The sequence below is a fragment of the Esox lucius genome, chromosome 19, assembly GCF_011004845.1.
Source record: "Esox lucius isolate fEsoLuc1 chromosome 19, fEsoLuc1.pri, whole genome shotgun sequence".
Classification (NCBI taxonomy): Eukaryota; Metazoa; Chordata; class Actinopteri; order Esociformes; family Esocidae; genus Esox; species Esox lucius.
In genome coordinates this window covers 13,336,730-13,356,663 of record NC_047587.1, presented here as the reverse complement: position 1 = coordinate 13,356,663, position 19,934 = coordinate 13,336,730, and the positions used below count along the sequence as shown (strand labels likewise).

The 19,934-nt window shown below is 42.7% G+C and overlaps 1 protein-coding gene and 1 long non-coding RNA gene across 2 annotated transcripts; one reads left to right on the top strand and one right to left on the bottom strand.

Moving 5' to 3' along the window:
• Nucleotides 1-239: 239 nt before the first annotated feature.
• Nucleotides 240-16,225, bottom strand: LOC105029719 (cAMP-dependent protein kinase type II-beta regulatory subunit). The gene is made up of 11 exons (XM_010903223.4): nucleotides 15,563-16,225; nucleotides 13,375-13,410; nucleotides 9,683-9,735; nucleotides 9,415-9,498; nucleotides 8,570-8,676; nucleotides 7,428-7,581; nucleotides 4,507-4,608; nucleotides 4,203-4,277; nucleotides 3,997-4,065; nucleotides 3,740-3,875; nucleotides 240-2,293 (listed from the first exon to the last, which is right to left on the bottom strand). Exons 1-11 carry the CDS (start codon nucleotides 15,825-15,827, stop codon nucleotides 2,157-2,159), a joined length of 1,218 nt encoding a protein of 405 aa, XP_010901525.1. The 5' UTR covers nucleotides 15,828-16,225; the 3' UTR covers nucleotides 240-2,156.
• Nucleotides 14,770-15,698, top strand: LOC105029718. The gene is made up of 3 exons (XR_829514.3): nucleotides 14,770-15,049; nucleotides 15,246-15,384; nucleotides 15,605-15,698. It is a non-coding gene; the product is annotated as an uncharacterized LOC105029718 (long non-coding RNA).
• Nucleotides 16,226-19,934: the final 3,709 nt, after the last annotated feature.

Genomic DNA, 19,934 nt, shown 5'->3' with positions numbered 1-19,934 from the left:
TCAGCTGTGTTGAATAACATTGTAATATCCGCCTTGACTGAGTTCCTTTGACAAAAGCGTCGTCCATATAATGTGACATACACTTATGCCCTGCTGGGTTGCTGTGGGCTACAAGTTTGAAAGCTTAAAGACCCACTCGTGCACACCTTGGATGAACAGCGCTGTTGCGTACAAATGCGTAACATTATTTCCGTCTTGAGGGATGTTTGTGTCTGGAAATGAGCATAGCAGTTGCTTAATTAAAAAAAAACGTCTTTATTGTGATGAACCAACAACAGACAATTATACTGGAATTAAATGTCCACATGTCCATATTCTGTTATGGCCATTATTTAAAACAATCAACAGCACTGCCAGCACAAAGCTATGATGAGGGTTACGGCATGGTTTCAGAAAGAAAAACGGCTGTGTACAAAACAAATTGTGAGCGGAGCTCAATTTTGTACACAGGAAACAAAAACACAATGGAAAGCAAACAACATGAAATGAGCCTGCCACTGACAGAGAGAATGAGAAAGAAAGAGAATTACAAAGCGACCGAAAGAGAGGGGAGACTCAGAAAAGAGGCAGATCGAACAAGAAGTGAGAAATAGAGAAGCATGAGTTAATGAGAGATAATGAGGCAAAGAGAGGCAGATAGAGGAAAAAGGGGAGATTCATAGATCCATTGTGCACTGCTTCCAGAGATACAGGTTCTTTCTTATTCATCATGTAGAGGTAGACAGCTGGATCCCAAATGACACCCAGTCCTCACACAGAGCACCACTTTTGACCATTGGCCACAGTACTCCGGCGAAAAGTAGTGCCCCGTTGGGGAGGTAATAGGATGACATTCGGGACAGAATATGACCAATTATGGCAAAATAATGCATATATTGTTACACTGGTGCGTGAGTTGAATACCCAAACATTTTAAATTTAAATTACATATGAAAAACATGGTTATGAACTAGCCCAACAAAGGCAGTAATATGTAGGAATATACCTTTTAAGGTGACTAGGATCTACGTGTGCTGCAGTTCTGCGGAATCAGGAGCTTGAAGGTCTAATTCTTGCCTAATATCAAATACTTACATGGTCAGCCAACAGTGTGTACCCTTACAAAACTATTAGCCATGTTTTTTTCATGTATTTGTCATGTACAAAAGTATGCCATTTATAATGTCTTATTCTCACACATTAGAGAATATATTACATTTAGCAATAGATATGTTATTGGGATTAAAATCAAATGTATGTGGAAAAAACACAAAAAATGATATAAGAACAATGGGTATGTCAGGATTAATCGTTGCTCTCTTATTTTCAAATCATTTCTTTTTTCAAAACAGCCATAGAGTGCAACACTAGGAAATCAGCATGCATTTCCAATTCATCCCTTGAATGGCATGGTCATTGGTTTGCACCACTGTTTCCTAGTGGTGATCGCAAAGCCAGGAAGAACAAAGTCTGTTCCCTTTCATCCTTTAGACTACACTTTTATAAACAACATCCTTACGGCAAGTGACTGGAAGTCAACATGAACACATCAAATTACGAACACTTTTAATGTGCAAATGCATAAATGGCAGATTTGTTCACACAGTCATATTTTAACAATGAGGGGATTACCTTTGGCACATGATTTTAAAAGAAACATGGTATTATCAAATGAAGGCCAATACATAAGTTATCAATAACAAGCAAACAAGTGACTTAAAATGTCAATGATAGATTCGATAAAAAGCACAGCAGTGAAAAATACACAGAGGAACATTGAGAGGACAGAAAATATGAACATTAAAGTGGTGGACTAACACATATCTTTGCTTAAAAAAAAATATTACTCCAAGTCCAAACCTCTTTAAAACATACCGTTGTATGTCCTCTGGTTACATCAGCCCAGGTTACTGCACACATCTGGGCAGAAGTGTCTGGGAATGAGATTCGTCATCCGGAATCAACCCTATGCATTTCGCCTCAACCGATTTAAAGCCCTAACGGTAACACACTGCTCTTCCCATCTCCAAAAACAAAATACTCAATAAAATGTGGTCATGAAAAAGACTCATCTTCCATACAGTGGCATGTTTCTCAATTTTCCGGCAGCCGATTTACAACGTCGTCATCTTTTTAGTGCATCCGTCTCAGTCTGCCTACCCGTGCTGGTACAGTAGTCATGGGGTTTTCTCCTCAGTGTCAGTGATGGTACTGTGAAACAGAGTAACCAGCTGTTCTTCATAATTAGCAATGTTCCTCTTCATGATGTCCATGCATGGCCCCAGCAACCTCTCAAATGCTTGTATGTCCATAACTGCCGGCAGAAATGTAAATAAGTGTCACTAATAAAAAAAAACACAAAGTTTGGATGCCAAGTGACTTTTAACCAAGCCCCCGATCCCCATTGATTTGTCAGTACTGGCTTAAAACATATCAACGAGGATAGAAAAAAAATCCCCTTAATGATGATGTGTTTTTACCCTCTCCGGTTTGTACATTAATGTAAAGTGCCGTCACGTCACTTTACAGCTGGCTTTAACGTACAGTGGAGCTTCTCTCAAAAGCGGGTGTTTTCACTAGCTATTATGCATGTCATGGACAATAACAGAAAGTCAAACAAGCCAGCTTGTTGCTTTGCAACCTACACTGCCCTCCTAAAGCATTGAGACGGAAAGCATTTTTCTTCTTTTGGCTGTATACTGTGAAGTGAGGTTACTTTTATTTCAGGGTATTAGTGTACATATTGGTTTCAAAATGCATAAATGATAACACCTTTTTTAATATAGTCCCTCATTCAGGGCACCGACAGAATCGTAAACCATTAGCTTGACACGCGGTTCTGTTTAGTCAAATATGTTCCATCACATCATCCGTGCAGGCAAAGCTGTCATGTCTAGACAGCTTTGCAAATTAACAATTAAATGAATGCCGTCAGGTGCAAAACACAAGCCTCAAAATCAGGAAGGCGAGGTAATACTTTGAGTACAAAAAAAGAGACTCACAGAAATATAGTGGATGGATGAGACAAAGATTAACCTGGACCAGAGTAATGGCAAGACGGAAGTGTGAAGAAAAAAGGGATTCAGTGCATATCACCTCCTCAAATGGTGGAGGGGTTGTTACTGTATATCCGGGCAAGTATGGCTGCCACTCGAAATGGCTCACTTGTCCTCATTGAGAGCAGAAGCAGAATTATTTCTGAAGTGTACAGAAACACCTTGTGTTTACAGCAAGACAATGACTTAAACGTACTGCCACTGCAACTATGGTGGCCACAAAGTGGAAAGTTATCGACTGGTCAAATCTAGATATTTAGTACACAAATACACTGAAATAAGGAGATTGTTTATTTTAATCACCTATCAACAGTTTGACATCAAATACAAAATTGTTTAAGATAGAGCCAAAATTAAAATGAATGCCAACTGTCCCAATAATTGGGACTGTAGTGAATACCGGCTCTCATTATGTCAACTCCCTTGTACTCCAGCCTGTGAAGCCACTTCCAGAACTCCCTGTACTATAGCCAATATAGTGAAAGTCCTTATTGTTGCTGATCGTTTTATGTAACGCTTGTGTTAAAATGTTTCTGACGTGTGTATCGTATATTGTCTATTTCCAATCCCTTTCTCACACACCTGAAGTCGGCAAAGTCACCCAGCATTTCACCGTGAGGCCACACGCGTTGTTTGCGAAGCATGTGACGAACACAGTTTGAATCATTTTGAGAACATTAAGTAAAGAGCGTGAAAAGTGGTACCTAAACACTTGACGGTTCCCACAGCGTAAGCCGAAGCAGCTCGGGGTTTGTTTGTGACCAGGGCCAGTTCTCCAAAGTACTGCCCTCTGGAGCAACTAGCTATTTCCACCTCCTCCTCGTCTTGGTCTTTTTTCGTCTTGGTAGAAAAATAAAGTGTGCATTTTAATGAAAATCCCTCAAATTTATCTCATGGATTTTCTAGGAAAAGGTGGGGCCTTTTAAGCATTTTTCAAAGCATTCTTCCGACGTACACTTACCTTGGTTCTCTTCATGGTGATTCTAACTTGACCAGATTCTACTATATAAAAACAATCTGCTAGATCACCCTGTAACAGCAGAGAAATGTACTGTTGTAGTAACATCAAATATTTATTACAACAAAGAAATGACAAAGAATGACACGAGGTCTAACTCCTAGTTAACTGAATGTAATTTAAATGGAATCAACCCACAACCCCGTCACCTGAGCGATAATCTGTTCTCTGTCACTGAAGGCTTTGGAGGACAGCACATCCACCACCTTCATTCTCTCAGAAAGCTGTAGAAAATGAGGTTTTAAACTGGTTTAAAATTTGTTTTAATGGATCGTTCCAATTTCAAAATGCTCTTTTGATTCAACTGGTAAAATAGAAAGGAAGAAAGTAGCCCAGTCTAAGACTTGGTTGTGCCAAATCCGAGGGTCATTGATATTATAAACAATCAAAGACAACACAAACAGATCAGGGACCAGCCTACAGGAACACACCAGGAAGAGATCTGTACTGTACCTCTAACGATGTCAGCAGTGGAAGTGATTGAATAAACTCCTCATAAAGTCTTCTCTTCAACGCGTTATTCTTCACAATGATCCTCCTGAACGTCAGACGATCCTGAAGAAGAATAAATCCTGTTAAATATCTCCGATGGCATGATAAGTAACGTCAATGTCTAGCAATGGTGAAATATATATTCACGAATGAATAACGACTGTGGTTCTGCATTCACATAAATTTTTTTTTACTAATTGGTCTTTTGAATACATTTTTGTAACTAATTGGGCTTTTAACTAATTGGTCTCTTAATTTGTCTTTTGACCATTATGATTAGCTCTGAAAAAAAGCTGAGGTGAAAAGATTTAATTTGATTGGTCAAAAAACCAATTAGTGGAAACAATCCAGATTGGTCCAAAGCACACCTCTCCTCCGGGACACCCAGGCTGCAGTCCAATCAACCAGTTTTTAGCCCCTAAGCCCTCACCACTTTCCCTTGGGGGAATCCCAATCAAAACTGGATGCCCCTCGCCCCTGACAACTCGTGTCACCCACAATTCAATGCAAAGTGTGGTAACGTGTCTCACGTCTGTGGCCGCAAAGCGTAACATTTTAACAGTAAGACTTAGATATCTGTGTCGGATTCATACCTCAGTGGCTAGACCCCTCATGAGGAGTAACTAGTTGGCCAAATCTGTCGCAAGTTAGCTAACACTGTTGGTCATTCTCCTTAGCATGGGCAAGTGCACTCCCAAGTACACTGGGATGTGCATATGTGAAACGTCATTCACAGGCTTAGGGTGCACTGTAGGGTGTACTGTAGGGTGTAGTGCTGAGGGTGTATGATTTAGGGCGGTCTACTTTGCGTTTGGAGTGAAGCCCCAGACGTTACTCAACTCTGTTGTAACCCTGAATTATGTTAACTGATTCAACTTATTAAGGGCTTGATGATTAGTTGCCAAATTGAATCAGGTGAATCAGGTGTGCTCGCTCTGGGATTGATAAAACAGATAGGAGGGCTGAGGTCGAGGGGAGGTTTGAGAAACACTACCAGTTCAGAACTCAGTTTTCAGCTCATGTGATTTCATCCAACATAATACTTTCCAGCAGAGGGAGCTGTAAACCAATGTCAAGATGTTCCACAAAAAGCAGCAGATGGCTCCACATAGAGCATCTTAACGCAATCCCCTGTGAGGGAACTCATAGTGTCTTACACCTCAGAAAATATGGATACAAATACAAAGAACGTTTTTTCCACAAATTAATGCACTGAGAAAGAATTCTGGCACAGCACCAATGGAGCATTATGCACATTTAAGACCTGCAGGTCATTACTGACAATATTTGCACGTCTCCACCATTTTGTGGGAATTCTGGGTAACCCATCTTAGCCACGCTGCCAGACACCTGCCACCCGGTCATACAGTTTGGTGCTCTGTGAACTGATGTCTGAGACTGACTGAACTATGAGGAGCAATTTAGGGAGGCGAAGAGCATCCACTCACCGGACCGTTAAGAGTGGTGTGGTGGTGATTGTAGCAGCAATCAGGGCGTGTGTGTGTGTGTGTGTGCATGCCTCCACGGGGGCGAAGATTCATCTTTGAGCTCAACAATGACCCAAAGCACACGGCCAAGACAACACTGGAGTGGCTTTGGGAAAAGTCTGAGTGTCCTTGAGTTTCAAACCTATTAAAAATCTGAGGAGAGACCTGAAGATCGCAGGGCTCCCCACAGATATCCAATAGGAGTTCACACTGCACCTTAGCCTAGGACTGAGAGCTTTCTAAGACCTGGGCTAAGGGCCCTTAGCCTGGGGCTAGCTGGCCCTGCTCCAGGGGCAGGGTTAGCACCGACTTTTCGGGGCTAGCCCCAGAAATACGGTGCCAAAATAACCAGTGTGAAACGGGGTCAAGAATAAAACCATAGAACATTTATTGTCCAATCACAAAACCTGCCCTTTCACTTAATTTACATATGCTTGTCGTTATTAACAGCTGCGTCTGTTGTGGTCCTTTCACTCTGCAAACTTTTGTCATTTCATTATACCATTATATAATAGTTATTATAGTGTGAATCCTTAGCCTAGGGTTAAACCTTAGCTCAGGCTTAAAAAACTTGTGTGAACACAGGCTAAGCTAGCTGGGGCTAAGATAGCCCTGGGCTTAGAACAATGCAGTATTCATTCATTCATTCATCTTCTTTCGCTAATCCGGGGCCGGGTCGCGGGGGCAGCAGTCTAAGCAGAGATGCCCTGACTTCCCTCTCCCTAGACACTTCCTCTAGATCTTCCGGGGGGACACAGAGGCGTTCCCAGGCCAGCTGGGAGACATAGTCCCTCCAGCGTGTCCTAGGTCTTCCCAGGGGTCTCCTCCCGGTGGGACGGGCCCGGAACACCTTCCCGGGAAGGCGTCCAGGAGGCATCCGGAACAGATGCCCAAGTCACCTCAGCTGAGCCCTCTCGATGTGTAGGAGCAGCGGCTCTACTCTGAGCTCCTCCCGGGTGACCGAGCTTCTCACCCGATCTCTAAGGGATCGCCCAGCCACCCTGCGGAGAAAGCTCATTTCGGCCGCCTGTATCCAGGATCTTGTCCTTTCGGTCATGACCCAAAGCTCATGACCATAGGTGAGAGTACGAACGTAGATTGACCGGTAAAGCCTTGCGGCTCAGCTCTTTGTTCACCACGACAGACCGATACATCGACCACATTACTGCAGAAGCTGCACCGATCCATCTGTGCAGTATGAAAAGGCCTAATGGGTATTTTTACTTTCAATTCATTTTCACATATTTCTAAAAACATGTTTTTTATTACTTCGTCATCAAAGTAAATAAATGTAATAAATAATAAATTCAGTCTATACATATTCAAAGATATGTGGAGAAAGTGAAAGGTTCTGAATACTTTCTGAAGGCACTGCATGTGTGCGTTTTAACCCACCAAGCACCACAGGGCTCCTGGCGAGGTGGCAATGATGGTGGCGGCCCTGGGAGTGTTGTACATCAGGGCCAGTTCACCAAAGCTCCCCTTGTTGTCATAAGACCCCACCATCTTCTCCACACCATCAACTCGCATACAGATGTCAAAGGTCCCTCTGAGAGAGAGAAAAGGAAGAGAGAAAGCCAGAGGGGGAGAGAGAGAGAGAGAGAGAGAAAGAGAGAGAGAGAGAAAGAGAGAGAAAGAAGGACATACAGACAGAGAGAGAAAAAAGAGACGAGAGAGAACAGAGAAAGAGAAGGACCGAAAAAAGACAGAGGGAGGGAGAAATTAAACGACCACATTGCATTTTAGTAGTCCTTTCATGAACAGAAATAAAGCTATGGATGAATATACTGTGAGGTAATGTAGTACATGTGGAGAGTAATCCTGAACAGCCTACATTCTAGTTCAACACTATAACCGTTATGCCAAGACGTCCGAAAGTCCTGATGAAGGTGCAACTCTGGGAATACCTTTCTATGACATAGAAGGTGTAACTCCAGTACATCAAGGAATACCTTTCTATGATATAGAAGGTGTAACTCCAGTACATCAAGGAATACCTTTCTATGATATAGAAGGTGTAACTCCAGTACATCAAGGATTACCTTTCTATGAAATAGAAGATGTAACTCCAGTACATCAGGCGTTACCTTTCTATGATACAGAATGTGTCACTCCGGTTCATCAGGGATTACCTTTCTATGACATAAAAGGTGTAACTCCAGTACATCAGGCATTACCTTTCTATAACTTAAAAGGTGTAAATCCGGTACGTCAGGGATTACCTTTCTATAACTTAAAAGGTGTAAATCCGGTACGTCAGGGATTACCTTTCTATAACTTAAAAGGTGTAAATCCGGTACGTCAGGGATTACCTTTCTATAACTTAAAAGGTGTAAATCCGGTACGTCAGGGATTACCTTTCTATAACTTAAAAGGTGTAAATCCGGTACGTCAGGGATTACCTTTCTATAACTTAAAAGGTGTAAATCCGGTACGTCAGGGATTACCTTTCTATAACTTAAAAGGTGTAAATCCGGTACGTCAGGGATTACCTTTCTATAACTTAAAAGGTGTAAATCCGGTACGTCAGGGATTACCTTTCAATGACGTAGAAGTTGTCCCCGTCGTCATCCTGGTCTATGATGTGCTCTCCCACCTCAAAGAACTTTTCAAACATGGCGTCAAGTACTTGGGAAAACTGTTCCTGCAATAAAAGCAAACAAATGTTGATTATATTAAACTGGATGTGTATGACATTAGAAAACCCAAACTATTTTAACAGACACAACATTTGTGCCCCAAGTTCCAAAATACAGTAAGGTGCGAGGATACATCAAGACATAGAGTTGATTTGTCTGGTGCCAGAAAGTCCCACAGTGCATCGTGCCACGGCAGAAAGCTCCAGCCAAGGGCTACAGTCTGTTCTCCATTCTGAGCAGTTTGTGTGTGTGGGTGTGCAGGTCGACATGTGTGTGCGTATGTCTGTGCATTCATGCGCAAATGCGTGTGTGTTTCTTCAGTCTGTGTGTCTGTGTGTGTGTGTGTGTGTTTCTTCAGTCTGTGTGTCTGTGTGTGTGTGTGTGTTTCTTTAGTCTGTGTGTCTGTGTGTGTGTTTCTTCAGTCTGTGTGTCTCTGTGTGTGTGTGTGTTTCTTCAGTCTGTGTGTCTCTGTGTGTGTGTGTGTGTGTTTCTTCAGTCGTTGTGTCTCTTTGTGTGTTTCTTCAGTCTGTGTGTGTGTGTGTGTGTATGTGTGTGTGTGCAGACGGTAGGTAAAGGGAACAGTGGTTGGACAGGAAGTACCGGATCAGCGTACCGGATCAGCGTACCGGGTCTACGTACCGGGTCTACGTACCGGGTCAGCGTACCGGGTCTACGTACCGGGTCAGCGTACCGGGTCAGCGTACCGGGTCTACGTACCGGGTCAGCATACCGGGTCTACGTACCGGGTCTAGGTTTTTAAACAGCAGGATGTCTCTGCAAGCCTCCTGGAGCCTCTGCCTCTGCTCGTCGGTTTTAGGATGGGTGACCTGGGAAAAACCGACACATGGTTTTCAGAAGGTCATTCTGAGCAATCATAACTCATGCAGGTACTAACTCCTGTAATAACAGCAGGGCATCTGGCTCGTCTTTTCTCTCAGTAGCTCTAAAGCAGGTTAATGCTTGTTTTTTTCAGTTGTCTGATGCCATTGTTTAACATTAAATCCATCTTACCCTCTGTTCCTTTTCTTCATCATCTTCATCAGGGTTGAAGGCCTCAGCACAAACTGTAAATAATACATATAGGGTTGCTTTCAGGCATTTTTGTCATGCTTTTTTGGACAAAGTGGAGAAAGGCAGAATGTTTTGCTAAAAGAAGGTGGAGAGATTCAAACCCCTGCCACAGCAGTACACATGCACTGAAGGCAGTGGCTTAGGTGGCTGGAAAACCCTGTGTCTCAGGTTTGAAAAGATTAGTGCACAATCACTCACTGACAGACAATACACAGACCTAAAACGCTCCATTACAGACATACACCCATCAGCCACAACATTATGACCACTGACAGGTGAAGTGAATAACACTGATAATCTGGTTATCATGGCACCGGTCAGTGGGTGGGATAAATTAGGCAGCAAGTGAACAGTCTGTCCTCAAAGTTGATGTGTTAGAATCAGGAAAAATGGGCAAGTGTAAGGATCTGAGCGACTTTTACAAGGGCCAAATTGTGATGGCTAGACCACTGGGTCAGAGCATCTCAAAAACTGCAGCCCTTGTGGGGTGTTCCCGGTCTGCATGTGTCAGTACCTATTAAAAGTGGTCCTAGGAAGGGAAAGTGTTAAACCAGCAACAGGGTCATGGGCTGCCAAGACTCATTGATGCACGTGGGGAGTGAAATCTGGCCCGTGTGTTCCCATCCAACAGATGAGCTACTGTGGCTCAAATTGCTGAAAAAGTTAATGCTGGTACTGATAGAAAGGTGTAAGAACACGCCGCAGACCAGTCTGGGTGCCCATGCTGACCGCTGTTCACTGCCAAAGGGGCATGTGAGCATCAAAATTGGACCCCGAAGAAATGGATCACATGGATGGTCAGGTGCATGTGTGTTGAATACCTGGAGAACACATGGCACCAGGATGAACTATGGGAAGGAGGCAAGCCGGCAGAGACAGTGTGATGCTTTGGACAATGTTCTGCTGGGAAACCTTGGGTCCTGCCATTCATGTGGATGTTACTTTGACACGTACCACCTACCTGAGCATTGTTGCAGACCATGTGCACCCTTTCATGGCAACGGTATTCCCTGATGGCATTGGTCTCTTTCAGCAGGATAATGCACCATGCTACAAAGCAAAAATGGTTCAGGAATGGTTTGAGGAACACAACGAGTTCAAAGTGTTGACTTGGCCTCCAATTCCCCAGATCTCAATCCAATGGAGCATTTGTGGGATGTGCTGGACAAAGAAGTCCGATCCATGGAGGCCCCACCTCGCAACTTACAGGACTTAAATGACCTGCTGCTAATATTTTGGTGCCACATATCACTGCATACCTTCAGAGGTCTAGTGGAGTCCATGCCTCGATGGGTCAGGGGAGTATTGGCAGCAAAAGGGGAACATACACAATATTATGCAGGTGGTCATAAAGTTATGGCTGATCGGTTTACATATACTACACAGATCCTGCCTGACAGGCATATGGTAAACAAAGAATGAACAGTAATAGTCCATGTTGGAAAAACCAAGCCAGGTTTTAGCTGTTCTTCCTTTACAGACTCCAGTTGTATAAGCAAATGTCTGATTATGGTGAGATTTACAGTGGAGTCTTCATGTAATATTCTTTGAGTAAAAATCATCATCATGTTTTAAAATGTGCTGAAAAAGTCCCCTCTCTGTCAGAGATTCATCAGTGATGATCCTGTCCAAGATTCATGGTGCAAGAAAGGCAGATATCATACACATGTGTAGATATTCCTTTCCAGTGAACTTCCTGCTCCATGACATCAAAGAGAATTGTGGTAGTCATAACAACCCCTTCCTCATAAGCAGATCAGTGTAGGGCGGCCCAGTGGTCACAGGCTGCTGCCTCTGGTTTGAAAGTACCTCTGCATTTCAGCGGAAAAAAATGACTCTCCTTATCTTTCACCACTGTCAAGAGCACAGCTATTCAAATTCTATAGTCCGTGATGGGGCATCATGGTTTATCTATTCCTCGTTTAATGTGAACTGGGAGCTGCATAGGCTGCATGTTGTAGGGTCAAATAAATTAATCGGAAAGCAGAAACTGTCTGAAGACATGACTGAGGTCTAGCTCTTTCGCTTGTAGAGGGATCCATTCAACCATCAGCAAATGATGGTTCATGGGGTTATGAAGCCTGTCTGTAATAATAACTTTAACCTTTTGCATAACTGTTTAGGGCGATCCTAAGAACTCAGGACATGCACTCGTTTCATCTCATTTTACCCAACATTCTTCAGTGACATAGTTCCTTCCGCGGTGTGCTAAGACAAGGTTGAGTCACCGGGGCTAGTTTATCTCTACTGTAAGCAGGAGCCGGTGAAATGAAGCCCAGTGGCGGAAGAGATCTGATTTATGGCCTTTTTGAGTGTGAATGCGTCAAAACTTCCCAAAGCGACGCTTGCTTTTAACTACTTCCCTACAAGTGATGCGATACTGGAGATTTTCATCCTTGTTTAAACTGTCCAACGTGTTAATTCCTACCGTAAACAAAATCCCCCCAAAATTATTCTGTAATGGTTACAACAGAGTTGAAGTAAATAAGTAACCAACTAATGAAATGGGGGCATATTGTTAAAGATGAAGTGCTGACTGACTGTCTCTTGGCTCTGATAGTCCGTTTTGTCTCCTGGCACAGCCTGTCTGGCACCTAGTTATATCAAGGTTTTATAATAATCATATATTTTGTATTTTTTTTATTTATTCATTTTATTTAACAGTCTCATAGAAAGAGACCATGTATGTGTAGGGTAGGATAGCAAAAATATTTACTGAGATACTGATATAGCACACTATCCTGACCTTCTGAGCTACATATACAACACACTCTCCTAATCTTCTGAACTACAAATACAGCACACTCTCCTAATCTTCTGAACTACAAATACAGCACACTCTCCTAATCTTCTGAACTACAAATACAGCACACTCTCCTAATCTTCTGAGCTACAAATACAGCACACTCTCCTAATCTTCTGAACTACAAATACAGCACACTCTCCTAATCTTCTAAACTACAAATACAGCACACTCTCCTAATCTTCTGAACTACAAATACAGCACACTCTCCTAATCTTCTGAACTACAAATACAGCACACTCTCCTAATCTTCTGAACTACAAATACAGCACACTCTCCTAATCTTCTGAACTACAAATACAGCACACTCTCCTAATCTTCTGAGCTACATATATAACACACTCCCCAGACACTCTGAACTACAGATATAACACACTCCCCAGACACTCAGAACTACATATATAACACACTCCCCAGACACTCTGAACTACAGATATAACACACTCCCCCGACACTCTGAACTACAGATATAACACACTCCCCCGACACTCTGAACTACAGATAAAACACACTCTCCTGACACTCTGAACTACAGATATAACGCACTCCCCCGACACTCTGAACTACAGATGTAACACACTCCCCAGACACTCTGAACTACAGATATAACACACTCCCCAGACACTCTGAACTACAGATATAACACACTCCCCCGACACTCTGAACTACAGACATAACACAATCCCCCGACACTCTGAACTACAGATATAACACACTCCCCCGACACTCTGAACTACAGACATAACACACTCCCTCGACACTCTGAACTAGAGATATTACACAATCCCCTGACGCTCGGCAGCCCGAGATACAAACGTGACACACTTACCTGATGCTCTTCGAATGAATCGACTCATCACAGGAGCTGAAACAGAAAAGAAGGATTTTAAGGACAGGATTGAAATCAATTAATCCCAAACAAAAACGGAATACTTATTTGCTGCAGCTCAAACATAACATGGAGTTGAGGCACGATAGTTCTGCAGACTTGCAGCCATATAAAAAACGAAATCCACTCCCTGGAAAGCAGTCTTTTTACACATATTTGGACACAGGGATATCTGAACTAAATCCCAACCACATTCATTGACAAAGGTGAATAATTTAACAAATCACATTAAACCATTTATGCAATAAAAATAGAAATGTATGCAATTTCATTGTGTGGAGAACGTTAGTACAACCCTACCTTTCCTGTCAAATAAAATGGCACCAAAAAAAGGGCAAATGATTAGACAACTGTGAGAGAATAATTTGGGACAGTCCTGCCCTCGCTAAAGATTAGAAACATGGTCTGGTTTGGTCTTAATCACATGGCTATGTGATAACACATCATGCCAAGATCAAACATACCTATCTGAGACCAACTTGCCATCATTGAGTCAAATATATTTGGTTCTTCACAATGACAAAAGGTAAGTTGTCCTTATTAGCTTATTTTGGTCCCCATCAGCTCCTACTGAAGTACAGTAGCAACTTCACAACAAAACACAAAAAAAAAAAAACACTGATAAATGGATCGGCAAAAACAGTTACATACATATGTGTTTGCTATCCTAAAACTCCTAATAAGGAACTGCAGTTGAGTCCTTTTGAAGTGTATTTTGCTTCTCTGAACATTTAAATATGAAATCTCAGTAAACCAGGCAATATGAAGTGCTTAGCTAGAACAATACCTCCACATGAAATATGCATGAGGTAGAAGGTCTCATCTCATCCATGAATAGCTAAGTAGGTAGCCCTTCTTTCCCTTCCTCTCTCCTCTCCCCTCTCTCCATCATCTTGCTCTCTCACCCGTCTCTCTCCCTCTCTTCCCTGTTTCTATACCTCTGTCTCACCCCCATCTCTCTCTCTCTGTCAGACTGAATATCGTTATGAGCTGAGGGTTTAGTAATATTGTGTTGTGTAACGCAGAATTATAGGCCATGAAATGTGCAGTCAAGGCCAAAAAAATAACAGAAAGACTAAATGCACCTGACTGCACTCCTCAAACAAACATCTCTCAGAGCTTGTGAAGGCTAAAGGGCAAGTGTTGGGTTGTGCCCCCACTTGTTTACAATATAAATATCAGGGCATGTTGACAAGACACAGAACTCTGAATGTTTACTTTAGATGCCCAGACTACGGAAGCCCTTGAGGTTCAGCTTCCCACATCATTTGCATTTCACACTGACATGGAGACACAAAGGGCATGACATATTGTTTTGTTACACTAGTAATGCTGCCATGTGGTGATGCTGGGCTAGGGTCAAAGGGCAACAGACGGGAGTCAGGTGGTTACATCATTGGCTGGATAGAGGTCTGCAAAGGCCCTGGTCCTGTGTGATATTACTGACTGATAATGTAACCACCTGACCATGGGTGGCCCCATTAGTTGCCATCCGGACTTCCTCTTTGTCAGGCCCCATAACCGCTGAGAAATGGAAAGCTAGCCTTTCACAAACAGGCTTTTCCCCGATGTTTAGCCTTCAGACCTACCTACTCCGCAGCATATTGGCCTGAAGGTATATGTGAGGTTTTTCCTCATTAATTTGACTTATCAACATCTATTTGCATTCTTCATTTTTATTCTGTAGCCTGTCTAACAATGTAAAGACCTACGGGATTTTCGGACGACTTCACTGTAGGCTGTAAGGCTATTTTTCCGCGTAGCCTACATACATGCTTTGTGGCACTAATGAGGTCTAACGAATTCTCAAGAATTAGGCATGTGGATAAACTGTCGGCTGGAGATCAAAGGCTACAGCTGCAGTATGTTAATTACACCTCACTCATTCACCACCACCACCATGCCCATACATGGCGAACGATAGCCCGGAAGCATCAATGCCAAGATGAGGTTAGTAGGAATTCGAATCCTCGTCACACATCACTGGGCAAAGAGGCTACAGCCGCTAAGAAGCAAACATTACTGATTCATTCAATTCCAACATTCCACGAGCTAAGTAGTAAAGTACACAACTGAATACAACCGAATACAATTGAACTCAGCGTTGTAGGTATTCATGTTTAATTACCTATGAATTCCTCGTCGTCACTCTCCTCCTCTCCATTCTCAGAATCGATCTGCATGGCCTCGTCGATGAAATTGACCGCTTTCCCACTGGATCGCGTGGCCGAAATTTGGTCATTGCCAAATGCGGCCCCCCTGGTCTCACTGTCCTTCAGTTGGGTGAAATACTGCAAAGCGAACTCGAGCAAATCCCCTGGCTGATTTCTCAACACTTCCACGGTAAAGCTCTGCAATAGCTCCGTCAATCCTTCAGGAATTTCTATACTCATTCCTGATCCCAATTCAATGAGAAATATGAGTAAAATGTAAACGATGGTGCTTCCCAAAAACAAGAAATGTATTCAGTATCAAATACGAGAGAGAGAGAAATAAGACTGCCAGCGCTATAATGCCGGATAAATGTTTTCCAACGCGAATTATCCGTTTAATTTGCTGAATGAAAATGGCTATGAATTGTTTGAGCCAGCATCTTCTGCTGCTGCTGCTGCTTTCTGGCTACAGGAAACCCACGCATGTGACCCAAGAAACCATGGCAACCACCCACCCCGGGATTGCGTACGAGAGCAAACCGCAGCAATGTTATGGATAGCGAAAACCGCAGTGGCATAATGTTGATGGAAGCGTTCAATCCAGTAGTGTAACCAAACCGAATAGCCTGCCCAGAGATGGTCGCATCGAAAATGCAAAATCAAGGAAAATAATACCATTAAAGGACAGGCCTCGAATAAAAATGACGTTTTTGTAGGCCTAATTCAAATGACAGCGGAGGTAGCTATTAATGTATGCAATATGAGGCTATACTCTCTTCTAATCAGTTCCATTCCGCTCTGTTCTGTTCTATCATTTGTTAAAATTGCAGCACAAAAAAACCTGTAATACTTTACAGTACACGGGCTATATTATGTGTACTGTCCATATGTGAAACGTGTTCTCATGTAAAGATAATTCTAGATAAATTTTAAGGGAGTAAAATTAGCCTGGCTCTTCCTGTTCTTTTCTGAACCTCTTCCTGTCCGTCTTTGGAGAGGAAATATAAATCCATCAGACCCATTTGTCAGAGTTATTGTCAAGGGGTTGATAGGGGCTAGGCTACTGTGTAGAATGAATTAAAGGCCTTTCCCTATTTCTCTCAGAACCATTTTACTGGGTTATTGTTAAGGGACCAGTCAGTGGTGCTAAAGGCTGTGACCTGTTCGTAACACTGAAGTATCAGACCAGTTTACTGTGGCTAACCTTAGTTTACCCAAAACTGAAGTCTTACATGGTGGTCATATGGTATTTTAAGTTCTGTTTATACTGTGTATGTGTCAATTGATTGGAACGTGCCAGAACAACCTCTCTCTCTCTTTCAAAAATTAAATAAAAGCAAGTATGTAGGTTAAACATCTATGACCACTTAAGAAGATTGAAAGCTAACACCCGTACAAATGGTACATTCACCTTAAATGGTGGAACTAATACTGCTTGTTATTACTTTACATCCTGTTGAAACCTGCCAATCAATCAAATGTATTTATAAAGCCCTTTTTACATCATCAGATGTCACAAAGTGCTTTTACAGAACACCTGGCCTTAAACTCCAAGGAGCAAACAACAGCAGTGTTGAATTTCAGTGGCTAGGAAAACCTCCTTTCAGTGGCTAGGAATGCCAAAATGTAGGAAGAAACCTAGAGAGGACACAGGCTCAGAGGGGTGACCAGTCTTCTGGCTGTGCCAGGTGAACATATTAAGATATAAATTGTAATAATTAATATATGCGTGTGGGCTGGGTCTAGAGTCTATTTAAACTTACTCCAGGTCAGAATCATGACCAGATGGACAAGGAAAGGGACAACACATGCGGGGGAGGTGTCAGATCTGCAATACCCGTTTTCTTTTGTTTACAGTACATCGTTTTTCCATGAGAAATTACAAAAGCACAAAAAGTTTGGTCCTTCCCAGGGACAAGACTACTGGGCTATACTGCACTTGGGTCTTTCCCTCTTAGGCCATTTTCACTGTGTGACGTCAAGGGGACTTGTGGCCAGGCCTCAACCGGGGACCACTTACATGGTGTAGATATGCATGATGGGGCTTTCCCTCTAGTTTCATTGTGTATCCATTACCATCCATCTCTTTCCATTGAAATTGAAGCGATAATTGTCCAGAGACTACAAGCTAATGTTGTCCTACAGGACCTGTTAGACACACACACACACACACACACACACACACACACACATGGGACTTTCCATTGCTTTCTTTACATCTTGTGTGTGTGCATGCGAGTGTGTGTCCATAGTCATCCCACAGTTTCTATCCCTAGGATTCAAGTAACACAATTGTATAAGCCGAGCACAACTACCATTTGAAGTTAGCCTTATTTGGAATGACCGTATCATTCTATAGGTGCGCACTTACTAAGTAAAATATCTGTCACCAATTGATTTTAGCTCATCAAAACTCTGCAAGGAGTCAGGCTTCAACTGGATTTTTTAAGTTACATCCAGTACCAGACACTTTCTTTAGTTACCCAGTTCAATTAGCTAAATAAATTGTTCAATTTTGCAACTGTAATTACATTATTTTATCACAATGCACAGGTTTTAATGAAGCAGTAACTACCTTGTTTTGCTCCAAGTCAGTGTTGTATATACACGGATGAGCCAAAGCACAGGTGAAGCGAACGTGGATTATCTCCTAGCAAGGGCACATGTCAGGGTCTGGGTAGATTAGATGGTAAGTGAACAATCAGTTCTCATAGTCAACGTGTTGGAAAAAGGAGTACAGACCTGAGCGACTTTGACCAGCTCCAAATTGTTATGGCCAGACGACTGGGTCAGAGCATCTCTGAAACGTCAAGGCTTGTGGGGTGTTTCTGGTCAGCAGTGGGGAGTACCTTCCAACAGTTGTCCGAGGAGGGACAAACCACAACCGGTGACAGATTGTTGGCCGCCCAAGGTTCATCGATGCACCAGGGCAACAAGGGCTATCCAGTCTTGTAAGTCACAGAAAAATGGATTGATGGTTACGGGAGGAAACTGTCACAACACAGTGTGGGGCTGTGTAGCTGCACACCGGTCAGAGTGCCCATGAAGAACCCTGTCCAGCGTATAAGGGGCCTGCAATGGGCACACAAGTGTCGGAACTGGACCTTGAAGGAATGGAATGAGGTCACCTGGTCCAATGAGTCCACGTGGACGGCCGTGTACATGTTCACCGTTTACCTGGGAAAGGGATGGTACCAGGATGCACTGTGGGAAGATGACCAGCTGGTGGAGGGGGCGTGAGGGCAACGATCTGCTGGGAAACCTTGGGTCCATGCCTTCATGTGGACATCAAATTGACACATTGTTGCAGACCCAGGGGCCTCATGTATCAATCTTGCATACGTTTCTAACAAAATTCGGGTGTATGTGGAAATCCTACGATTTGCGTGTGTAAAAAGATATTGGGATTTATCAAAGTGGCGTACACAACACATGCGCATGCTTCCTTTGATAAATCAGACCCATACTATACTTCTGTGTACGTGAATGAGCTTAGAGTCTCAAAGAATGGCCACAATTACCTGTATAACATATCCAAATTTGCCCTATTGACTATGTAATTTTAGTCGATACACGAAGCAAGATGGAGACTGGTGAGAAAAAACTTACAAGAAAATAAATCTCCCATAATGTGAACTTAAAATAATATCTGATATAGAATCTAAAAACAAATTCTTTATCGAAACGTATCAAGGAGCCCGACAAGCAGTATAAATATTCCGCATTGCAAGACGTGGCTGTTGTTGTAAATGAAATAAAGTGGTCACCGATCAGTCAAGGTGGATGGGAGAAAGCTGGCATCATTGGGGAGGTCTGAATGGAAAAGTCCTGGATGGGGACACCGACGTTGCTGTGGGAGGGTTGCAATAAATGATCATTTGCCATTACGATAATAATAACATTTCAACTTCACATTCAAGAAACATGGCATGCAATTAAAGTGAATTGATCAAGCCCATTTCAAGTCACGTGGGCCTAGGGCTTCGCTGTTATTTTCGCTACAGAACAAGTAGGCCTATCTGTAGTGGCACACCAGAGAGGGGTTGCCGGGCTCTGCAGTTTGGCAGCTTTCTGTATGGTTTCCAGTGAGGACTACCGGGCCGAGGCTGTCTAGCAAACGAAGATCTGTTAAGAGAAATAGTAGCCTTGAGGATGTGGCCAAGAAAGTATATAACATTTCAGAAGTTTTATTGACGATCAATGACTCTTGGAAAGAACTTGTGTTAACATCATTCTTATTTCGTTTAGTGCAGCATAGCCTATAACCTTTATTTTGGTTATAGGCTATGCTGTCGTGATAGTGGATTGTACAACAGTGATAGTGGATCATAAAGTATTGGATCATTC

Coding starts and splice junctions, on each gene's coding strand:
- LOC105029719 (XM_010903223.4), bottom strand. CDS start 15,827: ATGAGTATAGAAATTCCTGAAGGATTGACGGAGCTATTGCAGAGCTTT. Junction 9,736..13,374: donor ATTCATTCGAAGAGCATCAG/GTAAGTGTGTCA, acceptor TATTATTTACAG/TTTGTGCTGAGGCCTTCAAC. Junction 4,609..7,427: donor CAGGAGCCCTGTGGTGCTTG/GTGGGTTAAAAC, acceptor ATTCTTCTTCAG/GATCGTCTGACGTTCAGGAG.